This window comes from Eutrema salsugineum, unplaced genomic scaffold, assembly GCF_000478725.1.
Source record: "Eutrema salsugineum unplaced genomic scaffold, Eutsalg1_0 scaffold_2, whole genome shotgun sequence".
In the NCBI taxonomy this organism is placed as follows: domain Eukaryota; kingdom Viridiplantae; phylum Streptophyta; class Magnoliopsida; order Brassicales; family Brassicaceae; genus Eutrema; species Eutrema salsugineum.
In genome coordinates, this window is record NW_006256829.1 from 9,010,953 (window position 1) to 9,031,707 (window position 20,755).

At 40.2% G+C, this 20,755-nt stretch overlaps 8 protein-coding genes across 9 annotated transcripts; 4 read left to right on the forward strand and 4 right to left on the reverse strand.

Annotated features, from left to right (window-relative positions):
- Positions 1–83: 83 nt before the first annotated feature.
- On the forward strand, positions 84–1,908 carry LOC18016950 (trafficking protein particle complex subunit 5). Its single transcript, XM_006401074.2, has 8 exons — positions 84–295; positions 549–637; positions 727–790; positions 955–1,032; positions 1,128–1,204; positions 1,282–1,348; positions 1,442–1,549; positions 1,652–1,908. The coding sequence occupies exons 1-8, from the start codon at positions 224–226 to the stop codon at positions 1,682–1,684; spliced, it is 588 nt and encodes a 195-aa protein (XP_006401137.1). The 5' UTR covers positions 84–223; the 3' UTR covers positions 1,685–1,908.
- Positions 1,909–1,956: 48 nt separating this feature from the next.
- LOC18016951 (protein RTF2 homolog) lies at positions 1,957–3,230 on the reverse strand. Its single transcript, XM_006401075.2, has one exon. It carries the CDS (start codon positions 3,131–3,133, stop codon positions 2,069–2,071), a length of 1,065 nt encoding a protein of 354 aa, XP_006401138.1. The 5' UTR covers positions 3,134–3,230; the 3' UTR covers positions 1,957–2,068.
- A 570-nt stretch (positions 3,231–3,800) lies between these two features.
- Positions 3,801–5,065, forward strand: LOC18016952 (transcription factor bHLH82). Its single transcript, XM_006401076.2, has 5 exons — positions 3,801–4,020; positions 4,117–4,263; positions 4,352–4,417; positions 4,491–4,625; positions 4,709–5,065. Exons 1-5 carry the CDS (start codon positions 3,814–3,816, stop codon positions 5,063–5,065), a joined length of 912 nt encoding a protein of 303 aa, XP_006401139.1. The 5' UTR covers positions 3,801–3,813.
- A 484-nt stretch (positions 5,066–5,549) lies between these two features.
- LOC18016953 lies at positions 5,550–6,633 on the reverse strand. Its single transcript, XM_006401077.2, has 4 exons — positions 6,483–6,633; positions 6,239–6,376; positions 5,989–6,134; positions 5,550–5,782 (listed from the first exon to the last, which is right to left on the reverse strand). Exons 1-3 carry the CDS (start codon positions 6,564–6,566, stop codon positions 6,006–6,008), a joined length of 351 nt encoding a protein of 116 aa, XP_006401140.1. The 5' UTR covers positions 6,567–6,633; the 3' UTR covers positions 5,550–5,782; positions 5,989–6,005.
- Positions 6,601–9,258, reverse strand: LOC18016954 (RNA polymerase II C-terminal domain phosphatase-like 4). The gene is made up of 8 exons (XM_006401078.2): positions 9,136–9,258; positions 8,805–8,956; positions 8,572–8,663; positions 8,376–8,488; positions 8,095–8,275; positions 7,652–7,941; positions 7,356–7,541; positions 6,601–7,264 (listed from the first exon to the last, which is right to left on the reverse strand). Exons 2-8 carry the CDS (start codon positions 8,954–8,956, stop codon positions 6,875–6,877), a joined length of 1,404 nt encoding a protein of 467 aa, XP_006401141.1. The 5' UTR covers positions 9,136–9,258; the 3' UTR covers positions 6,601–6,874.
- Positions 9,259–9,715: 457 nt separating this feature from the next.
- LOC18016955 (reticulon-like protein B21) lies at positions 9,716–12,560 on the reverse strand. Of its 2 annotated transcripts, XM_024156885.1 has the most exons (9): positions 12,392–12,560; positions 11,254–12,283; positions 11,103–11,162; positions 10,859–10,961; positions 10,705–10,779; positions 10,458–10,605; positions 10,306–10,375; positions 10,140–10,205; positions 9,716–10,057 (listed from the first exon to the last, which is right to left on the reverse strand). In XM_024156885.1, exons 2-9 carry the CDS (start codon positions 12,230–12,232, stop codon positions 9,732–9,734), a joined length of 1,827 nt encoding a protein of 608 aa, XP_024012653.1. In that variant the 5' UTR covers positions 12,233–12,283; positions 12,392–12,560; the 3' UTR covers positions 9,716–9,731. The 2 variants fall into 2 exon arrangements, with proteins under 2 accessions (XP_024012653.1, XP_006401142.1); XM_006401079.2 differs by having other exon boundaries at positions 11,254–12,560.
- A 1,944-nt stretch (positions 12,561–14,504) lies between these two features.
- On the forward strand, positions 14,505–15,620 carry LOC112086833 (prolyl 4-hydroxylase 2-like). The gene is made up of 4 exons (XM_024156822.1): positions 14,505–14,530; positions 14,899–14,956; positions 15,068–15,172; positions 15,457–15,620. The coding sequence occupies exons 1-4, from the start codon at positions 14,505–14,507 to the stop codon at positions 15,562–15,564; spliced, it is 297 nt and encodes a 98-aa protein (XP_024012590.1). The 3' UTR covers positions 15,565–15,620.
- Positions 15,621–16,203: 583 nt separating this feature from the next.
- Positions 16,204–20,675, forward strand: LOC18016956 (ubiquitin carboxyl-terminal hydrolase 23). The gene is made up of 10 exons (XM_006401080.2): positions 16,204–16,704; positions 16,806–16,920; positions 17,024–17,134; positions 17,229–17,401; positions 17,480–17,851; positions 17,959–18,084; positions 18,204–19,127; positions 19,236–19,866; positions 20,131–20,215; positions 20,306–20,675. The coding sequence occupies exons 1-10, from the start codon at positions 16,396–16,398 to the stop codon at positions 20,466–20,468; spliced, it is 3,009 nt and encodes a 1,002-aa protein (XP_006401143.1). The 5' UTR covers positions 16,204–16,395; the 3' UTR covers positions 20,469–20,675.
- Positions 20,676–20,755: the final 80 nt, after the last annotated feature.

Consider the following 20,755-nt stretch of genomic DNA (forward strand, 5'->3'; position numbering starts at 1 on the left):
CCCAAACCTCTCAACAATTTTGGACTAATTAAATTAAAATTAATAAATTTAAGATATATAGTCTTCTGTTCATTCATCAAACCGAAGACAAACCAGGCTGAATTAAACAACAGCGGCATCTCTCCAAATTGTTTTCCCGGAAAAGCGTAATTTTCCCAGAAAACAGAAAAGACTGTGTGTTTAGGGTTCTGGGTAAGCTGTAAACCGAAGAAGACGAGGGAAGATGATCGGAGTTGGGAAAATGAAGCAGTACTCCAACGTCCTTGACAAGCCCCTCAGCAAAGGCAAACAAGAGGTATTTCTCGCTCCCTAGATCCACTTTTCTGTTTCAATTTCGGACATTTTGCTCAGAAAATCTCTTCTTAGAGAATTTGACTCTGCAACGAGTATGGGAAGTGAGAACATTCTATCGATTTGGATCCGGATCTAATAGTTCTGGGGGAATTCAATTCGCATCTCTCGGATTTCGATCTTCTAACTTTGATCTCTTTACGGTGATCATTCAATTCCGGAAATTTAGCCACTTTAAAATTCTACGTATGTTGCAGGTGAGCTTGACCGCATTTGCTTTCTTATTCTCGGAGCTCGTTCAGTACAATCAAACACAGGTCGACAATATTGCTGAACTTGAAAGAAGGTGAGCTGAACAAGATTTGTTTTTTTTTCTCTGTCTGAATCATTCACATTCTAACAATGAGTTTTGTTCTTGATAATGATGGCTCTCAGATTAGAGGATGCTGGGTATGCAGTTGGAGCTCGAGTTCTGGAGCTTCTTTGCAACCGGGAGAAGGTACGCTGTGTTTTAGCAAAACTAAAAACTGATGCTTGTATGTATTGCCTGAAAGGCTTGAAAAGACAAGGTTTCATTTCTTATAAGTTTTGTTCATGGAAGAGCAATGCAGAGTTCAGTCAGGAGTCTCTTTGTGTGATGGATATGTTGTCTCATTGTTTCAGGGCAACCGAAGAGAGACACGGTTACTCGGAATTCTGTCTTTCGTCCATAGCACCGTGTGGAAGGTGTTGTTTGGAAAGGTGAGTGGTGATTTCAAATTGAATTAGTTGTTGAGTTCTTTCTATGGAAATGCTTGTTTCTTGATCCTAACTCGCCCTTACCAAAAATGCCATAGGTTGCTGATTCACTTGAAAAAGGAACAGAACATGAAGATGAGTACATGATCAGTGAAAAGGAACTTCTCGTGAACAGGTTAATATTGATCTAGCTCTTTCCGTACACACTCGACTTCTAGGTCAAGGGAACTGATTAAAAATGTAAACGTGTAGGTTCATATCGATTCCAAAAGACATGGGAACATTCAACTGCGGAGCGTTTGTTGCTGGCATAGTGAAGGTGAGTGCTATCTTGGCGTATTCATGAATACGGTTTAAAGATAAATGGTTAAAGAAGAGAAGAATGAGACAGCCACCATTTTCCTCTATGCAGGGAGTTCTGGATAACGCAGGGTTTCCTGCTGTGGTTACGGCTCATTTTGTACCCATTGAAGGGCAGCAACGTCCTCGGACTACCATTCTGATCAAGTTTGCTGATGAGGTTAATGCCTACACCCTCTCTATTTCATTCTCTTTTCTTCAAGCTTTGGGAAACACCTTGATCTTGACACTTGTTCTATCTTCTTCCACCCATGCTGCACAGGTGCTTAAAAGAGAAGCACGACTAAGCCAATGAGAAAGCACATTTTGTCACGAGCTGCCACGATTTGGGAACTATTGGCTTTTTGTGAACTGCTTGTGCAATTCTGCATGTCTGTCTTTTTGGATAACTTATATCAACATTCTGAATTGTGCTTGTGCTGCAAAGCTCTTGTCCGTGCATTGATGTAAACTACATACAGACCTTCTTCTTACAATTGCAGCTGATAATACAACAAATTCATAGTTTAGCACAGTGGATGCGGGTCCCCAGTGGATGCAAACATAGTTATGCCAATTGCGAAAGAAAAGAACACATTATATTATCCAGTAGCGAATTACAAATGCAAGTTGATTGACATATCAAATATAATCAGTGCAAATTACAAAGCAAAGCAGGTAACAACATGTCTCCACCAAATCAGTTCCTGCCGAGAGGGAGTGATCTACAAGAGTAAGTCTCCCTGAAATCAGACTTCTTCTTGGAGGAAGTAAAGAGAGAAGCATAGACTTCCTTGGTAGCATTAACCGGCACTGCATCTCCCGCCTTGAATTTCTTCACAGTAATGCCATTGCCATTGCCATTAACATCATCCATCTGTCTCTTTACGACCTTTGCTCCTGTATCAGCAACCACGGTTACACCGTTTTTGCTCTTCTTTGATGCGCCTTTCTTCTCCCTCAGCTTTGCTTTCTCCTCCTCCATCCTCTCCCTCAACAAATCCACCTCCTCCTCTGTACCGTTTATCACAATCTTATCAGAATCTTTGACATCCGCGTGACAAACCAAACACGAAGAAGATTTCACTTCCTTCAACGCCTTTGCGCTCATCACGTGTCCGCATCTCCTCAGAGCGAAAAATTTGTATTTTCCGTTGAACTCAAGCCCTGAAACCGGGCACTGAAACTGGGCACTGGTCGTATCTTGCGATGACCCATCGGAACCAGCGACCGGCGTGAGCCTGATGTTCACCATGTCTTTCAAACCCTTAATGTACGAGAATTGCTTAGGCAATTTCTTAGTCAACAAAGCGTTTACCAAAGCTTCTTTGTTAAACAAATTCCCGAGGAGATCAATCACACAAGGCTCGGCCAAAGGTTCGTTGGACAAAGCGCAGTTTAGCCATTTGGAGAGCCTCTGCTCATTCGGATCAACCTTGTCGGGTTTCTTCTCCGCGTACATATTAAGGTAGCAATCGCGAGACTCGGCTCCCGTCGCGCCGCCATCTCCTCCACCTCCACGGAGACGAGGGTAAAGAGTGAGAACGGAGATGGAAGGGAGCTTAGATACTTGGATCCGTGTAGAGCCATTCAAAGGCTTCCCATCAAGAGCGATGCAGAAATCCGATAACGATTTACGCTGCGACAATTCGAGTAAGGCAGTGAGACAGGGAAGAGTTAATGCAGATTGTGCAGGATCTAATTGCAGAGCGACGGCTTGTTGACTGTGAAGAGATTTAACGAAGATTTGGCGTCGGCTGTGCATTGTGGCGGAGCAATACGAAGAGCCCTAGGTTTTTCCGATCAATTTCAGTCGGTAATTAGAGATATTTGGGGATCGAGGAGAGAGAATTTTGGACGAAGGAAGACGGAGGAAAGTGTATTTTCCTCTATTGACCGACTTATCAATGAAGTGAGCCACTTTTCAGTTTGGGCTTTAGGCCTGTTTCTCTATGTGGTCTTTGGCCTTTTATTACTTGCGTTGTTGTTCTCCCTTTCCTCTTCTTATGTTGAAATGGACGAACGTGTTTGATTAACTACAAAAATGGGAACGTTTTAATCATTCGAAGGGGCAAAGTGTTTACCTGACATGAAAATTTAAAGTTTGAAGAAAATATAAAACAAAACACAATGTAAAATGGATTGTATACAGATTTGAATAAATCGAAAATTGGCTTTTAAGGATTATTAACAACAAAAACAAACATACAAAGAGGCTGGCCGGCCACGTACGACTTTTGTGAGATAATATTTGAGAGATTCGAAACTCATATTAATAATATTCCAAGATAGTTAAGGGAGTAAAATATAAAAAGAGAATAATGAAACGGCCAGTAATTAAAAAAAAAATTAGAAATCAAAAGTTTTAAAAATAATAAAAAAGAGGATAAAAATGAAGGAGGAAGCAAAGAAACAAGACAGAAGACAGAAGAAGGAGGAGAAGAGATGGAAAATGGGAATGGAGAAGGAAAGGGGGAGTTCATAAACCAGAACAATACTGACTTCTTCCTTGATTCCATGTCAATGCTCTCTTCTCTCCCTCCTTGCTGGGACTCATCTCTTCCTCCTCCTCCTCCTCCTCCTGCACCGCACTCTCTCTTCCACGCTCTCACCGTGGACGCCTCCTTCCCCGACCAGTTCCATCACCCTCAGGCACTAAAACTAACATCTTACATCATCACCTCAGAATCTAAAAATGTTTCTGATTTCTCACATATGTTTGTGTTGTTGTTGTTGTTGTCAATGCAGGAGTCAGGTGGTCCAAAAATTGGTAGCCAAGATGGATTGACGGCACAAGGGACAGTCTCGACAACGAGCGCACCTGTGGTTCGTCAAAAGCCAAGGGTGCGAGCCAGGAGAGGCCAAGCCACCGATCCTCACAGCATCGCTGAGCGGGTATATATATCTCCATCATTCACCGTCTCCATCTTCTCCATCATCTTTGTGTGTATCTGATTGAATTATGTTGTATGGTTTTGTGCAGCTGAGAAGGGAACGCATTGCTGAGCGTATGAAGTCTCTCCAAGAACTAGTTCCCAACACCAACAAGGTACTCAACACTTTCCTGATTACGTATAACTCTTGTCCTGGATCTGCATAATAACATAATCTGGTTGATGCAGACGGATAAAGCATCAATGCTGGACGAGATCATCGAGTATGTTAGATTCCTTCAGCTTCAAGTCAAGGTACTAAGCATGAGTAGATTGGGAGGTGCAGGGGCAGTTGGTCCACGCCTCAATGGTCTCACCTCTGACGTCAGTTTCTTAACTCCCTCTAATGGCTTTTTATATTAAGTGGCATCACCCACCAATCATCATCATGGGTTTTGGTAATGTAGGTAGGAGGAAGGCTCAACGCACTCTCAACAGGACCGTGCAATGGCGTAAAAGGGAATGGAAACGCAACAGGATCATCCAACGAGAGCCTAAGGACAACGGAACAGAGGGTTGCAAAGCTGATGGAAGAAGACATGGGATCAGCAATGCAGTACCTTCAAGGGAAAGGGCTTTGTCTAATGCCCATCTCTCTCGCAACTGCAATATCATCTACATCTACTCACTCTCGTGGAGCTCTCTTCAACCCCAACTCCAATACTGCCGTAGCAGCTGAGGATGCAAATGTAGCAGTAGCAGCCGCTGCAGCTGCACCTGAAGCTTCCTCTACTATGGATGATGTATCTGCCTCCAAGGCCTGAACCCTAGGATCTCTCTTGGGCTTCACCTTCTCACTTTTAAGTCAAACACTAATATCCATCTCTTATCTATTTTCACTTGTTAAGCATTGAATAACATAAAATAATTTACATTAAAGAACATAAACCGACAAGACAGAAACACTCGTATACGTGTGTGTTGGTGTAGATACAGAACAGAGGTGGTGGGACCGGAAACTAAGAGACATGTGTCCCACTACTCCTCCAAATCGCTTTGTGTCAACGTTGCTATTTGTTTGGTCAATCGAATGTAACTGGAACCAGTAAAATATTCAAGTTGTAGCTTCCCACGTTCTAGCAATTCATATCTAGGCCCGAATTCATTAGCCGGCCCGACTATTGGATACCGTAAGTGAGAATAAGACTTATCCATCTATTAGAGGCAGAGGAATACATCCATACATAAACTACTAATTTCTTTAAGCTTCAAGAACAGTGAGGAGAAAAGCTGCAGCATATTGTATACTATCAACAAACATTGTGGGCAGCAATAAACATAAAAGCAAAGAATCAGGTTCTTGAAATGCTCCCTTTTATTCCAATGTTGTAGACTTACAACTCAAATAAAGACAATACTTTTAGGAGAGCTATAAAACAAGTCAAACTATAGGCAAAGAAAATAACTCCCATGTTTCACCAACAGTATTTGATTTCAAGGAACGACTCGGTGAGTGCAATGGCCATTGTTATCTTACAGACCTGACATTGAAAAACAAAAACTAATGACAAATAATTTGATGTGATCTACTCAAAGACAAGGTAAAGCTTGATCATTAAAACAATGGTGAGAAGACAGAACACAAAGGTAGGTGTGCACTTATATAAGATAGGTGAAAGAATCAAAATTAGACAGATGGAGTAAGAATTTAGAAACTTTTGAATGTTGGTCAAGAACGAGGAAGTACCAGGAAAGGAAAGTAATCTAAGCGGGAGGGGAAGGCTTGAAAGTGTAAGGCTGAGGAAGTGACATTGGACCTTTCCTCTCGTCTCCATCATCCAACAGTCTTTGCACTCTCTTGTTCCGGCAATACTCCCTATCGAAATGCTTCACCTTCATTTTTTTTAATCGTTCAATAAAGATCAACACCAAAGAGGAGAAACAAAATACAGAAATGCAAAATGCGAGCTAACTGAGAGAGGGGAAACAAGATATACCCAAGAGGAGCGGCAGTTTTTGACGAACTCTGTTCTGGAATTGCTGCACTCCTTCGGGTAGAGAAGACCCACGGAAGCGATTTCAGTGAGTTTCTTTCCAGATTCCTTTTCCAGGCAAGCGTAAAAAGCATCTCTCGCCTGAAAATTTGTGATCAGTTCAACGGATTACTGATTACCCTATTCACCAATCGCAATCAGTCGCGAAAACCACAACAGCGAAAATCAAGGAGAAAGAGAAAACGACCTTGTAGCAAGCATCTCTAGATTTAAGAAGAACATCTGAGTGAACCTGATTAGGGTTCGACGAAGCATAAGCATCGAGCGCCATGTCTAGCGAAGACGGTGAGAGAAACGCGAAGCCGGTCGACAACAAAACAATACAATTAAAAACAAAAAATAATAGACGTGGTGGCCCATTGTTCGTATATAGACGGCCCGTTTAGGCCCAACAAATTAGTCGGTAGATAAACAACATACACATTGTTGGTGCCGGACCAGGAAGAAGGAATGAACAGAACGAAATTCGTATATATACAAAGAAGTAGACAAAACACTACAAAAAATTAGTTCAAAACTTTGGTTTGCTTCGACATACATTCATAATAAATAAATAAAAAACAATTGTACATAAGTTATCTAATTTTCGAGTGTTACATCATCATTCTTTACTTCCGTTTCTGTCTTCTTGAGCTGCTCCAACCCAAAGTTCTCTTCTGGCTGCTTCTTCCACAGGTAATGAGCTGCGTCTATCCACCCTCTATTGACCACAAACTTCTTCTCTCTTATAGCCCAACGCACTTTCTCTGTTCCCACATCCATAGCCACGACGTGTGTTACGGATGCATCCACTTCCGTTGCACACGTGGCTCCCAATCCCTCAGCTATCCTCCACAGTGGGTGATCTTTAGGCTCAGACTTGGTCGGGAACACTCGACTAAACACTACCTTACATCCTTCAAGGACTTGTTTACGCACTTGCTTCAATAATGTCCTCACGTCTCTGCCAGATGTGTATCCTCCACCATCCTGAAATAACAGTATTAATAAAAAAAAAACAGCCAGACACCACACCCAACAAAAAAAAAAGGTTTTCTTTACATATATATATTGAGCATACCTCAAAGAATAGACTATGTGTTTGTTTAAGGACTTTAAGAACAGTGGCAAGAACCCCATCCGGTTCACTCTCATCACTCTTCAGCTGCGAGAGAGACTGGTATTTGTGCTCAAACTGTCTGCAGCTTGAAGCAAAAAAGTGATACCTCTCTATCACAATCAAATTGTCTTTATGACTTGGCCATGCCTGCGCATCAAACCAAGTTATCAGCACGTCTTTTTTTTTTTTAACCTCAGCACATACAATCTATCACAATATCATGATTAAAAATAACATGCAACATTTGATATACTTACATTCTCTGTATCGTCAAGAATCAGAACAGAGCTTTCTTGTCCCAGCACCACATCTAAACTCTTTTGATGTTTCACTGTGCCGTCATCTCGAGAAATTATCCGACCGCTAAAGTACTCTCCTTTTGGGTCCAGCAGCTCGGCCATCTTTCGTGCATAATCCCTATCTCCCATTGTGTATATATACATTACAAACATCTCGCTGGCTTCTTTCAGAAATGAACGAACAAACGGCCTTAATTTTGTCATCATATTCATAAAATCCAGCATGAAGAGATCGCCACCAGAGACATCTGAGATCAACAAAAAAAAAAAAAAAACTTAGAACTATACAACGCATGCAAACATCTAGGTGGAACAATAAAAGAACAAACAGAAGACTGAAGTTCTATGTACAGAGATATGATTTGAATAAAGCCAAAAAAGAAAGTAGCAGAATGTATCACCTTGAAGAGAATGTGTATGGCTTTTCAAATAATCCTCCTCTGGTTTCAGGTCCCTAAGTACGGTTGTATTAAGAAGAGTGTGGTCTAAATCGAGAACTAAACACAACTTCCGCTGCCGTTGCAAGAATTTTATATCTGAGTCACGTATCCGGGATATTTCTTCTTGATGAATCCACATATCCTAGGTAAACAGATATACACAAGCTCATTAATCATAACTAAGACTCGATTTAAAAGCAGCTCTTCTAAAATTTGTAAGGAAATCGAATAGATTGGCTTACCTGGTGCATGTATCTCAATGGAACACCGGTTTGTTCCACTGGTTCGCCACAAAGAATGCAGATTTGTTTAATGGAACCTGGGTGGTCGCACGGTCTCTTGCTTGAGGATGCTTCTGCAAGCATAGCAAGTTCAAAAGTAAATAAAATAGAACAGATTACAGGACACCAAAGTGAGGCTGAAGAAAAAGAGATTCACCTGAGATTTCTTCTGAAAACGTAACAGAAGCCACATTCTCAACCCCCTCCTCTTCTACGGTTTCTAGATGCTCAAGCTTTCGTTTTTTTAATCTACATTATGATTTGAAAAACATGATTCAGAGACACTGAAGTTCACCAAAAGAACTAACACCTATTGGTGAATACTGAATAAAGTAGAGCTTGAAGATGAATCCCAGTGAAAGTAGAGTAAAAATATGTGGGTGAATTTACCTATGATTGGCAACTTCAGTATCATCCTCGGCTTCTTCGCTGGGGAAGGACTCAGACGAAGAATCTGAGTCAGACTCCAACTCAGTTTCAAGGAAGGCGGCAAGATCGTCACTACTGGAGGAATGCACTGGAGAATCACTCGCCACACTCATCTGAAAACCAATCAAAACAAGGCAAAATCTGAGAAATTTTAGAATTGAAGCAACGCAAATCAAAGTCACCAATTTTAACTAAACCCTAATTAAACACAAACAAACAACAAATATACGGAATTCGATTCAGGAATCAAAGAGCAACACCGCATACGAAAGAAAAAGACATGGAAGGATACCTTATATTTGTCCGTCTATTGCGAGAACACTCAAATCGTGAGATTGGGTTTTGCAGACGAAGTGGGGAGATATGCCTCCACGGTGTTACCGTAAAGTGAATTCCGTCAATGCTCCGATTGCTATTTCAGGAGAGACGAATGAGGATAATGAGGCCCGTTTGGGGCCCATAATAGCCTAATTCAGATTATTTATTTTGGGTTACGCAAGCCTAACGACGCTTAGGAATGCGTTTTTTTAATATAAAAAAAAAAAAATAGTTTGCACATTGCATTGCAGAAAGTGGTTGATGAAGAAGAACATGATCTTTCTTTTTGTTGTTGAATCTCTCTTTCTTTCTTTTATAGATCAATGTGTAATAGTGATATTCTGAATCCTCATTACAAATTCGATCGAAAGGATGTATGATTTTGATCACCAGATCTGTTCATTTGGCTAGACCCGGTTACTTGAAATCTTTGTATCATATGTATTCACATTATTAAATGTATAGAATCTCTGAACATATAGAGAAGTAACAGAGGTAAGAGAGATTCCCTAACTAGACTAAAAAGATTACATTGTTTGTTTCTATGTGGGAGTAAAAATAAAGGGAACTTCACGAAAATTTCTTGAGTTTATTAGGCATCATCATATAAGGAGCTCTTTTGGGTTTACGGACTTGTTGCTTTACTTCTTCTTCTTCTTCTTCTTCTTCTTCGTCGTCGTCTTCTACTACATGTTCCTCATCATCATCATCTTGATCAGTCGTCCAAATCATATTCTGCTGGTAATATCTCAAGGCGACGAATAACATGAATGCTGCCCACACACGAGCAACGACGGAGGAGAGGTTCCAGACGAGGGTGAAGAGTGCCAAAGCCACCGCCTTTTTGTGAGTGCACGATTCCCATGCGTCCCTGAATCTCCTAAACCAGAACTTCCCTGCTTGTACACAACATGTTTGATTCAATGTCTCAAGGGAGACGAAAACAGAAACGTTTTTTAAAAAGGAGGTTTCAATTACCGTAAGCAGAGAAATGGGTTGAGTAGGAGATGAAGATTTTAGGCACTGTAAATGCTCCAAAAAAGCCTGTGCTCACACCAACAAACACTCAGAATCTACACAACTCCTCTTTGTTAACACAAGAAATCATGCAGTCCAGAGTTTAAAAAAGGTAGAAGATAAGTACCAATTTTGGCGAGGTTCCAAAGAGTGATAGAAGAGCCACACCTGGCCAAGACAAACAGCACCACTCCCATCTGCACATCATCATCATTATCTCCTCTTATGAAGGTCAATAGAGAGAGAAAGAGGGAGAGAGAGAGAGAGAAGAGGACTAACCTTGAGGGTGGTGGAAGGATCGCCGGAGAAAAGGGCTCTGAGTTGAAGCAGAGATTCGTTGAGGTAAGGCATTATGAGTCTGAGCATCCTCTTCACATCTTCCTCTCTCATTCCAACCCCTTTATGCCTCTCCTCCTCCACTATTCCTCTGCAAACATTCATATATATTCTCTGAGACACTTGAGACTTTCAAACCCCAAACATGCAAAGAAACAGAGAGAGATATCTAATTATCTATGTATCATACCTGTGGATCACAGATTTGAATACGAACATGACGCCTAAATAGATGAGTCCAATGTACGCCACCACTGATATGAAGCTGCACATATTCATTCAAAATTATACTTCTGCTGTACTTAACCATCATGTGTGTATTTCCTTAATCAAATGAGAAAAACCTGAAGTTGAGATCATTGGCGTATGAAGAAGAGATGATGAGGAATGTTCCGAAGCCGAACACAAGCGCCGACCTTGATGCATCTCTCCACATTACCAGATCCACTGTCCATTTCATTCCATCAATTTATATATATATATATATATATATATATATATATATAATTCAGATATTATGACTAAAAATTCTGTGCTTTTACTGAACAGAATGAATCAAAGGTTATATATAGATGGAATTGTGCTCACCTAGACTCTGCAATTTGCTCTGTGAATGAGGAAAGTTTTCTTCTTTTTCTGCAAATCTATCTGGACGCAATTGTGAAAACAGAGGTTCCATCGATATTGAGAAGTAAAATAGCCGCCGAAGAAATAAAAAACTGAGATTCGGATCAAAAACCTGTGCTTGGTGGGATCGTATAAACGGAAGTTGCCCTTTTGATCACCGGAGGCGGAATTTTCCGGACGGAAGACGGAGATGGAGATGTTCTGTTTTGAAATTGACTGTACTTTTTAATCTCAACATCACCAACTCTGTTATTCCTATTCTCGCTCGCTACGTTCATCTCTTTTACATCAACACTCTTTTTCTCCACTTCTTTCTCCTCCTCTTCTTCTTCTTCTTCTTCCTCCTCGTGATCGCCATTGTCGATCTGCTCACTTTCGTTCGAATTAGCGGGGACAACTATCTCCTGACAGACACCGAGCTCCTTGTCTTCTTCTGGAATCTGCAGCTTTTCGTTTACGGTCTCCTCTTTGACATCGTCTGGAAGCTCCGACACCGACGGTTCATCTACATGCTCTGTTTTCTCATCAGATTTCTCGGAATTACGAGGCGGCAATGAATTCACTTTTCTCAACGCAACTGAATCAAATTCACCGGATTTGACGATCGCCGTGCACAGCTCCGATCGGGTCTTCTTAACCCGACCCGGAGTCTTCTCAAGGCTTTCTACGGAATCAGATCTCGCCTTCTTCACCGCCACCGACACTGTCAAACTCTTATCATTGGAGTCACCAGAGATCGATCTCCTCGGCGTCAACGGTGGAGTAGTACCAATCGATCTCCTCGGAGTCACCGGAGGAGTATTAACAATCGATCTCTGCTTCGTGAGCTTCAGAGAATCGGCTCGACCAATCTCAGATGATGTATTCTTCTTCACATCCGACTTCCAAGTCCGTCGCTTTCCGTGAACCCCCAAAGAAACCTCCTTTGAACTCATTTGCTTGTTATAACTGTTTTCTACATCGGCGGCTTGAAGATGAATGGCCTTAACAATGGCGTTATTGCTTGCTTTGTCGTCGCTCTGCATTCTCGTTTCCCAAACAGAGCCTGCAGCAACAACGCCAATTCTTCTTCTTCTGCTGCTTGGGTCCATGCTCTGTCTTTATGTCACTGTCCTAGCTAGTAATTGAGTTGAATCCTGGGGCTACACATATAAAGTGGTAATGATGATGAGTCTTGAAGCTGAAGGAAAATGGAATGGAGGTTGTTGGAGACCAAAGACAAGATAATTGAATTTCATCTATTTTCTTACTGATGTTAGGGAGATAAAGTAGGATTGTTAGATTAGATAGAGGAGGGGACCTATCTTTGTCTCATGAGGCCTGGGAGTATAGATCACCAAATTGTCTACTGCTTTTAACTAACATAAAAGCCTTTGCATGTGGCAGCACTGCAAAGATGCTGCTTAAGCATAATGATTAAGGTTTATGATCACAATCTCTTCCTTTTTTCTTCTTTTCTTTTTCCTACTTAATTCCTTGACATTTGTTTCTTGACTTAATTTCTTTTTATTTTCTTATAACAAAGTTTACGTTATCCATCAATCAGCATGTGCCGTGTACACAAATGAATAGCTTCATCTTCATCTTCTCTCTTTTTTTTTTTCCTTTTCTTTTTCGCTCACGTGATTCAAGTGAAAGCTTTTCTCCGTATTCACATTGATCATGGAAAATACTAACATTTTCATTATATGGGAAACGTTAATGGAAATAAATACTCATAAAAATATCATGTGAACATATTGCAAGAAAAGAAAAAAATGATAAAACAAAGAAGCTGACGCAATGAGATGTAAAGATCCTTGCTTCATCACCAAACAACATGTTACGAATACATATGGTGGATTAGTTGTGTTACTTACATTTTTCCGTTAACTAAACAAGAAGAATGTGTATGCATGGGACTGAATCTTGTATATATGCATCAGTTCGTACGTACTGTATAGGATCAGAGATCTAGACCCCAATTTAAATAAATTTTGGATTAAAAAAGAAGGGAAGGAGTTGAAGACTGAAGAGTGTCAAATTAAATTGTGTTTTTTATAAGGGTTTTGAGTGTTTGAGATGAGAATGAAGTGAACAAATGAATCCAATCTAATAAGGCCTTGTTTAAATTCAAATAAATCCCTTTTCAAAAAAGCACAAATTACTGTCACTAGATCGGTGAAGTGAGTACCACCGACACTTTGTGTACAGAAAAGTAGCTATAAATTAAAACTGGATTGCAAAAAAAAATGTGTATATATAAAGTAATTACATTTATAGTATGATTATATTAAACATATTAATACATTTATATTGTAATTACATTTATAATATTTAACGCAAAATTAATACATTTATAGTACACTCAATTACCGTTTAGATGCATGATTTGGGTATGTTGGATAAACTACTCTACCTTTTTTTTTTGGTAGGACGAAGGATAAACTACTCTACCCAATAAGTACAATTAACGAGTATAACAAAACGAGTATAACAAATCTTGGTCTCCGTAATCCAAATGCGAAGTTACGTGCGTGCGCGTGTCTAAATAATCACACTACAAGTTAATTACATACACTAAGAATAAACCCCTAGTATTAAATTTGGAATCAGGATTGGGATTTGCTTAGACGGCACGTGGTCGAGACTCGAGTGGGAAGGCACGTGACTCATGTCACAAATCCCTATGCACCTGCCTCGTTGTTTTTCTTCTCTCTCTTTCGTATTTTCATGCACCTTCCTTCTCTCTTTCCGTGTGTAATTTCTCTCTTTACATTTTTCTGTATATAAAATTACATTTTCATTTTTGAATTTGGAGTTAGCACAACCACTGTGGCAACGATTCGTCGTAGTAACCAAATTATTATTATTATTTTTTTAAATTAAAAAATAAACTGCGATTGACATTTACCTAAACCCAACACACACACACGCACTGTCTTAGTTTGTCATTGACTATATTAAAATTGAAACTAATAGAGCAATAACGAATATGACTCAATTCCCAATATTTCGCGGATCTTATGGGGATTAGATATTGAATTCCTCCCAATTCATAATCTTAAATATTACACAAACGTGCTTTGGAGTCTTCACCGACTCGGGATCCTTAGACCATCTTTATTGCTGATTTCCTATGGGTTTTTTATAGCTGTTTTCAATTAAAAATAAATCCAAAAAGTCCAAAATTACTAGGATCGCTCCTTATTTGAGCACTTGTAGAAACGATTTTTTCTGTCAGGTGGCACATTTTGATTGGTTAAAAAAAAAGTCTCAGTGATTATGTTTTTGGGTATACAGAATCGACCATTTATATCTCGAGACAAAAATCACCTAAGCGGAACCACATCTCTCTTTTCATCCGCCATCCTCTCCGGCGAAATGGCCGTCTTCTCCGGCGCCGATATGCAAAAGCTTCATTGTTATGTCCACCGAATTCACAGATAATCGAATCTGTCCTTAATCCTCTTCATCTTCTTTTTCGATTTTGATTCTGGATTTGCATGGATCGAATATGCTAAATTTGGGGATTGTTGTTGTTCGTCGCCGTCTTCCTCGTCTCTCTTCAGTCTTTCAGTTCTCTGATTAGTTCTCCCAGTTCTATCATCAATCCTTCTAAAGTTAAACAAGTTTCTTCAAGATCCAGGTTTGATTTTCTTCTCTCTCCGTCTATTGTTTGACTCAATAAGTGACAAGTGACGCGAAATCCTCGAGCAATTTTGAACATCAACTTTGTGTATTTGCTGCTCAATCGGAAAACATATTGTTTCTTCAGGGCATTTGTGTATGAAGGTTTTCTGACGGACCTGGAGTGTGATCATCTGATCTCCCTTATGAGTTTATATTATAACACGAATTTGATCTCTGTGTCTGAGCTCAATTTTGGAAAAAAAAATTTTCCTCTTTGAATGTGCTAATTTCAGTTTCTGATTTTGACTTTTCAGGCGAAAGAGAATCTGCAGAGATCTGCGGTTGCTGATAACGATAATGGCGAGAGTCAAGTCAGTGACGTTCGTACCAGCTCCGGCATGTTTATCTCCAAAGCAAAGGTGACATTTTCTTCTGTTTTGCTTCCATTTCTTTACTTCGCCGTAAAACTTAGAGCTTGAATTCGAATCTCATTGAATTTCATCGATTCAACACTGCTCTTGATTCGAATATATGAGCTTCGTGATTGCTGCTTAGTACTACTAAAAGGTTTCAGGGCTAGTTAGTCAACAAAACTACTTCTGCGTAGGTATAATAATCAATTAATCATGGATGATGATTGGAACTTGATGATTTTTTGTAATGATTACAATCTTCATGTAAAACTCTCTTTGCTTAATCACAGGATCCTGTTGTTTCCGATATAGAGGACAAGCTCTCCACATGTAAAACTCTTCATGTAAATTTTTTTGTTACAAGAAATCCAAGTAAGTTTCTCCCAATGGACCATTAAAAAAACATGGTTTCTTTTAATGGTTTTTTGGTTCCAAATCAATTCATTAAATAATGATAAGAAACTCATTAGAGGTAATAGCAATAATCATGCTCTTACACATGTTTACCAATTAAGATAGATGTCGAGTATTATGTTATTATTTTTATTTTCCTTTCTCCCATGCAATCCCTCTCTTTACCTTTTTTCCATTCACCTTTTATTTTTCTAAACATAAAAGCTTATTTATATATTCTATAAAGATTTCAGATTTCTGCAGTAAATAAATATGCTTTTCTATTGATTGGTTTATCAATGTTCAACTTGTGCTAGCTGCAAAAGTATTGCGTTTATTTTTTGAACAAAAAAACTGTACAGTCGCGTTTATTCAACAAACAAAGTACTGGGTTTACTCATAAAAAAGCCCAATCAATTTCTTCTTTATACAGTTCCACAATCTTCAAAAGCAAATCCCAAATTTCATATATATGGGCTTTTCTATTTAGGCCCGTTAGCAAACACAACCTAATTTTAGGTCACGCTATAATTCTGTTCGTTTCGCGGGTAATAATCCGGCGCGGTATAGACCACCGTAACCGAAAGAGGAGCTTCTGTTTCTTTTTTTGGTTTCGTAATATAAAACACACGAGTAAGAAAATAAGTGGTCGAGTAATGTCGGGATGGGTATTTGTTAGGGTTTAATAGTGCGTTGCAGCTGCCACTCTCTTCTTTTTTCCTCGAAGATAGCCGTAAAAGCTCTCATCTTCGTTCTTCACACACTTTTTGTTCCCGACAATCACAAACCGTGTTGTCCTCTTACCGCTTATCGTTGATTCCTTTTTTGATTTGTAAATGGAGGCTGTTGCGAGCAGCTCCGAATTCAGGATCCAGACAGATCGGGATCCGCCAAATAACGGATCTTTCGGCGTCGCTTCCTCTTCTGCTTCCGCCGTCTTCAGAAAAATCGATTTTCGACCCGCTAGGGAACCCTTCAACGGCTTCTCTAGTGGGCGTTCCGATTTTAAGATGGAGACCTTAAATCCTAGCTCCGATAACAAGCGAGCGCTCTCCGCACCGTCCGTTAAGAAGCCCGACGGCTCCGATTTGTCGGAGCATGGGTTAGATCCGGAGCTTACTTTTAGCATAACCTTCCGGAAAATCGTGAGTTCTTAGCCGTCTTTGTCATTTGATCAACTCATTGGCGTAAAGATATTTCCTTTTATTGGTTTTGCTGATATGTGGACGGTGTCGGTGATTTGTAGGGTGCGGGTTTGCGAAATCTCGGGAATACATGTTTTCTTAATTCGGTATTGCAATGTTTGACATACACCGAGCCCTTAGCTGCTTACCTGCAAAAAGTTGCGCATGAGAAACGCTGTAAGTTGCTTTATATGCTTCGTAGTGCTAATTTTCTTGCTGGGTGTGGTATAAGTCTTTATTCAGTCTCTGATGTAGTGTTCATATCAAATGGTTTGTGTAGGCCACGTGGCTGGTTTTTGTGCTTTATGTGCAATGCAGAAGCATGTCAGGAATGCCCGTCAAGCTAGTGGCAGAATATTAGTACCAAACGATTTGGTCTCGAACTTGCGATGTATGCTTCTCAGACCTTGTTTGCTTGCTATAGTGTTTTGCCATTTTTCGCCTTTGTTAATCAGACTAATGAGGATTCTCATCTGCTTGGTTAGCCGTATCACGAAACTTCAGAAATCAACGGCAGGAAGATGCACATGAGTACATGATCAGTCTGCTGGAATGCATGCACAAGTGCTGTCTCCCTTCTGGTGTACCAAGTGAATCCTCTGATGCTTACAGGAGCAGCTTGGTACACAAAATTTTTGGTGGTAGCCTCCGTAGTCAGGTAAATATGCCTTTTTTTCTATAATACCTATGACATGATTTAATGGCCTCAGCCTTCTCTAATATTTACTTTTTTCAGGTGAAATGCGAGCAATGTTCCCATTGCTCCGACAAGTTTGATCCATTTCTTGACCTAAGTCTAGACATTGCGAAGGCAGATTCATTGCAGAGGTCGAAGGCAAATTCATGGCAGATGCCGAAGCCAGATTCATTGCAGAGAGCACTTTATCGTTTCACTGCTGTTGAGCTCTTAGATGGTGGTGCAAAGGTTTACCAATGTGAAAGATGCAAGCAGAAAGTTAAAGCTAAAAAGCAGCTAACTGTTTTTAAGGCTCCTTATGTTCTAACAGTACATTTCAAGCGGTTTGAAGCTCATAGATCCGAAAAAAACGATAGGAAAGTCGACTTTGCCCCTACAATTGACATGAAACCTTTTGTCAGTGGTCCCTATGTAAGTAGACTTCGTCTTGTGCTTTGTATCCATGAAATATGACATGTTCTTACAGTTGTTTAGATAATCTTGTTCCTTTATAACAATACAGTCTTTGTGCTGAACAGGAAGGTAATTTGAAGTACACTCTATATGGTGTGCTAGTTCATTATGGTCACAGCATCCATTCTGGTCACTACGCCTGCTTTGTTCGCACTTCAAGTGGAATGTGGTATTCCCTTGATGACAATATGGTAAGCCGCAGTGCTCTTCATTCTTTGGGTTGCAATATTTTGGTTTGATACTGTACCTGCAGTTAGTACTTTCCTGTTGACGTGGCTAGTAGTAAGTCCGTCTTTACATTGTTTTGTAGGTTCGCCTAGTTAGTGAGAAGATTGTGTTCAATCAGAAGGCGTATATGCTTTTCTATGTTCGTGATGGACAAAATATAGCCCCAAAGAATGCAGTTGTCGTTAATAGAGAGACTTCTAAAGAGAGCCTTGCAACAAACAGAGCTTCTTTGATTGTATCTCCTAAAAGAAATGAACAAGTGAATGGTTCAGTAGTCATCAGAGCATGTAGTTTAGACTCTCGTGTTGCCAATGATACAACACCCTTGAGATCATGTGATCAAGGTGCTCCTGCTCTCTTAAGCCAAAAAGATATAAATGCCAAAGAGACCCAGAAAGATCCCCCAAGCAGTGTGGAGGCAAAAGAGATCCTTAAGAGGGAAAATGTTACAGCACCCTTGAAATCATGTGATCAAGGTGCTCCTGCTGTAGTGACCCAAAAAGAGGCCAAAGAGACCCAGAAAGATCTCCCAAGCAGTGTGGAGGCAAAAGAGATCCTAACGAGGGACAATGGTACAACACCCTTGAGTTCATGTGATCAAGGTGCTCCTGCTGTCTTAACCCAAAAAGATTTAAATGCCGAAGAGACTCAGAAAGATCCTCCAAGCAGTGTGGAGGCTAAAGAGATCCTTAAGAGGGAAAATGGTACATCACCCTTGAGATCATGTGTTCTAGGTGCTCCTGCTGGCTTAACTGAGAAAGATTTAAGTACCAAAGAGACCCTACAGAAAGAAGTGCCACCCCCGCAGGCTAATGGGGAAGGATCTATGGTAAAGGAGGATTCAGAGGCTGCATGCGCAATATTACCGGGGAAGGCTTCTCCTCTCCTGGATGGAAGCGCAAACACTCAAATTCTTGTGACCTTGCCTACTTCTGGAGCTAAAGCTGAAAATATTGACAAGAAGACTTCTGTTAATAATTTGGATGAGCATGCCAATTCGTTGAAGGTAAGTGTATAATTATACCTACACGAATTAGCATCTTGTTACTTATTGCCACACTTTTATTAATGGGATTTGACTATTTCTAACTTGCATTTCGCTTCTGCTCCCCAGGTTAAGAATGTATCGATTGGTAATTCACCTATTGAAGCTGTTCTTGTTAATCAGACTTTGGGACAACACTCGGAAGAGTTGACCACTTTGACTGAGTCAATAAAGGCAACTTCTGATGAGGAGAGACTCACCACACCAAGAAAGACTCGCAAGCGTAACATGAAAACCATGCAGGTGGGGTTAACATTTTTTAAGCTGTCCCTGGGCGTACTTAAAAAAAAGAAACAGAGAAAGGGTAGATCAAGTACCGTAGCTGTTAACATTATCTCTGAGGAGCTCCTATCCAAGAAAAGAGCTATCGATCAAGAGCATTGCACTTCACAGATAATTGGCGAAGTTGCTTCTGGCTCTGCTTGCTTGCACCTGAAGAATAACAGTGTCAGTGTCCATAATAAAAGGAGAAGTAGTAATGGGAATATGTTGCTTGGCTCTCCAACCGGAGAGCTCAAGGAGAGAACTAATCAAAATGGTGCCGTTCTTGCGTCAGACCAACAGCATCCGTTGAGGAGTTCGGACATGTCTGAAGCAAGCCAAAACGCCAAAAGAAAGAGAGAGTCTTCAAAAGAAGAACAAATCTTGTTACAGAAAGAACATGTGACCATCCTCACGCGGGGTTTGCCAGAGACAGTGGGTAAGTTTTCCGTTTTCTCAACTCAGCACTTTTAGAAATTTGGTCACCCTGACTGTTCACTGCTGATGGTAGTGAACTTCATCCAGTTAGGTGATAGCATTATCATTCTCCAACTCTGATTGTGAATGATACGTTATTTGTTATTAATAACGTATATCCTTTGTAACGTTTCCTCTGTGTCTAACGTATCAGTACCCGACCTTAGAGCAAGAGCTTACTCTATGTGATTGTGTTTGATGGGCTTATGTCTTATAACTATTGCAGTTGCCAAATGGGATGAAGAAGCTTCAGCTTCTAAGAAGATGGGAAAGAGTGAAGGCACGAGAATCGGTTATGTTGCAGATGAGTGGTGAGCTTGAAATTTTGGTTATTTGCTTTGGGTTTGATTATATTATTTTGGGCAGTTGGTTTACACATAAATGGTATTGGATTGTTGTAGGGATGAAGAATATGATAGAGGGAAGAAAAAGAAGATAAGGATGAAAGAGGAGTGGTATGGAGGGCCGAATCCGTTCCAGTCGATTGCATCGAAGAAACTAAAAGATACAAAGAAGAAATGGACGCAACGCATGAATACTGCAAAGACAGGCTTCAGGATATGAATAAGGGACCAGCCGTAATTTATAAGATATGTAATCCAGTTGCTGTATTTGGCGAAAAGTAATGTTTAACAACCGAGGAAAAGAGAGGCTATAGACATTAGACATTGTTTGTGATCTCTTTTCCTCTCAGTTTTGTTCAGTTTGTGACAAACAAAGACAGGCTCGATCCCCTGTTTCTTGAGTAAGATTATCTGTTTCTTTTTCCTAGTCTCTTCTAATTTGTCTCTACTAGTAGTTCATGCTTTCTTACACAGTTACACCTTTATTTACGCATACACCATTATAGC

Excerpts from the sequence above, each read along its gene's own strand:
- LOC18016950 (XM_006401074.2), top strand. The coding sequence starts at position 224 with ATGATCGGAGTTGGGAAAATGAAGCAGTACTCCAACGTCCTTGACAAG. Across the intron at positions 296-548 it reads TCAGCAAAGGCAAACAAGAG|GTGAGCTTGACCGCATTTGC; the intron begins GTATTTCTCGCT and ends CGTATGTTGCAG. Across the intron at positions 791-954 it reads TTCTTTGCAACCGGGAGAAG|GGCAACCGAAGAGAGACACG; the intron begins GTACGCTGTGTT and ends TCATTGTTTCAG.
- LOC18016951 (XM_006401075.2), bottom strand. The coding sequence starts at position 3,133 with ATGCACAGCCGACGCCAAATCTTCGTTAAATCTCTTCACAGTCAACAA.
- LOC18016952 (XM_006401076.2), top strand. The coding sequence starts at position 3,814 with ATGGAAAATGGGAATGGAGAAGGAAAGGGGGAGTTCATAAACCAGAAC. Across the intron at positions 4,021-4,116 it reads ACCAGTTCCATCACCCTCAG|GAGTCAGGTGGTCCAAAAAT; the intron begins GCACTAAAACTA and ends TTGTCAATGCAG. Across the intron at positions 4,626-4,708 it reads TCAATGGTCTCACCTCTGAC|GTAGGAGGAAGGCTCAACGC; the intron begins GTCAGTTTCTTA and ends TTGGTAATGTAG.
- LOC18016953 (XM_006401077.2), bottom strand. The coding sequence starts at position 6,566 with ATGGCGCTCGATGCTTATGCTTCGTCGAACCCTAATCAGGTTCACTCA. Across the intron at positions 6,377-6,482 it reads CTAGAGATGCTTGCTACAAG|GCGAGAGATGCTTTTTACGC; the intron begins GTCGTTTTCTCT and ends ACAAATTTTCAG. Across the intron at positions 6,135-6,238 it reads AAAACTGCCGCTCCTCTTGG|GTGAAGCATTTCGATAGGGA; the intron begins GTATATCTTGTT and ends AAAAAAATGAAG.
- LOC18016954 (XM_006401078.2), bottom strand. The coding sequence starts at position 8,956 with ATGAGTGTGGCGAGTGATTCTCCAGTGCATTCCTCCAGTAGTGACGAT. Across the intron at positions 7,942-8,094 it reads CCATACACATTCTCTTCAAG|ATGTCTCTGGTGGCGATCTC; the intron begins GTGATACATTCT and ends TGTTGATCTCAG. Across the intron at positions 7,265-7,355 it reads CACATAGTCTATTCTTTGAG|GATGGTGGAGGATACACATC; the intron begins GTATGCTCAATA and ends CTGTTATTTCAG.
- LOC18016955 (XM_024156885.1), bottom strand. The coding sequence starts at position 12,232 with ATGGACCCAAGCAGCAGAAGAAGAAGAATTGGCGTTGTTGCTGCAGGC. Across the intron at positions 10,780-10,858 it reads GCCAATGATCTCAACTTCAG|CTTCATATCAGTGGTGGCGT; the intron begins GTTTTTCTCATT and ends GAATATGTGCAG. Across the intron at positions 10,376-10,457 it reads ATCCTTCCACCACCCTCAAG|ATGGGAGTGGTGCTGTTTGT; the intron begins GTTAGTCCTCTT and ends GATGATGTGCAG.
- LOC112086833 (XM_024156822.1), top strand. The coding sequence starts at position 14,505 with ATGGCCGTCTTCTCCGGCGCCGATAT. Across the intron at positions 14,957-15,067 it reads GTGATCATCTGATCTCCCTT|GCGAAAGAGAATCTGCAGAG; the intron begins ATGAGTTTATAT and ends TTGACTTTTCAG. Across the intron at positions 15,173-15,456 it reads TGTTTATCTCCAAAGCAAAG|GATCCTGTTGTTTCCGATAT; the intron begins GTGACATTTTCT and ends GCTTAATCACAG.
- LOC18016956 (XM_006401080.2), top strand. The coding sequence starts at position 16,396 with ATGGAGGCTGTTGCGAGCAGCTCCGAATTCAGGATCCAGACAGATCGG. Across the intron at positions 16,705-16,805 it reads GCATAACCTTCCGGAAAATC|GGTGCGGGTTTGCGAAATCT; the intron begins GTGAGTTCTTAG and ends GGTGATTTGTAG. Across the intron at positions 17,852-17,958 it reads CTTTTGTCAGTGGTCCCTAT|GAAGGTAATTTGAAGTACAC; the intron begins GTAAGTAGACTT and ends TGTGCTGAACAG.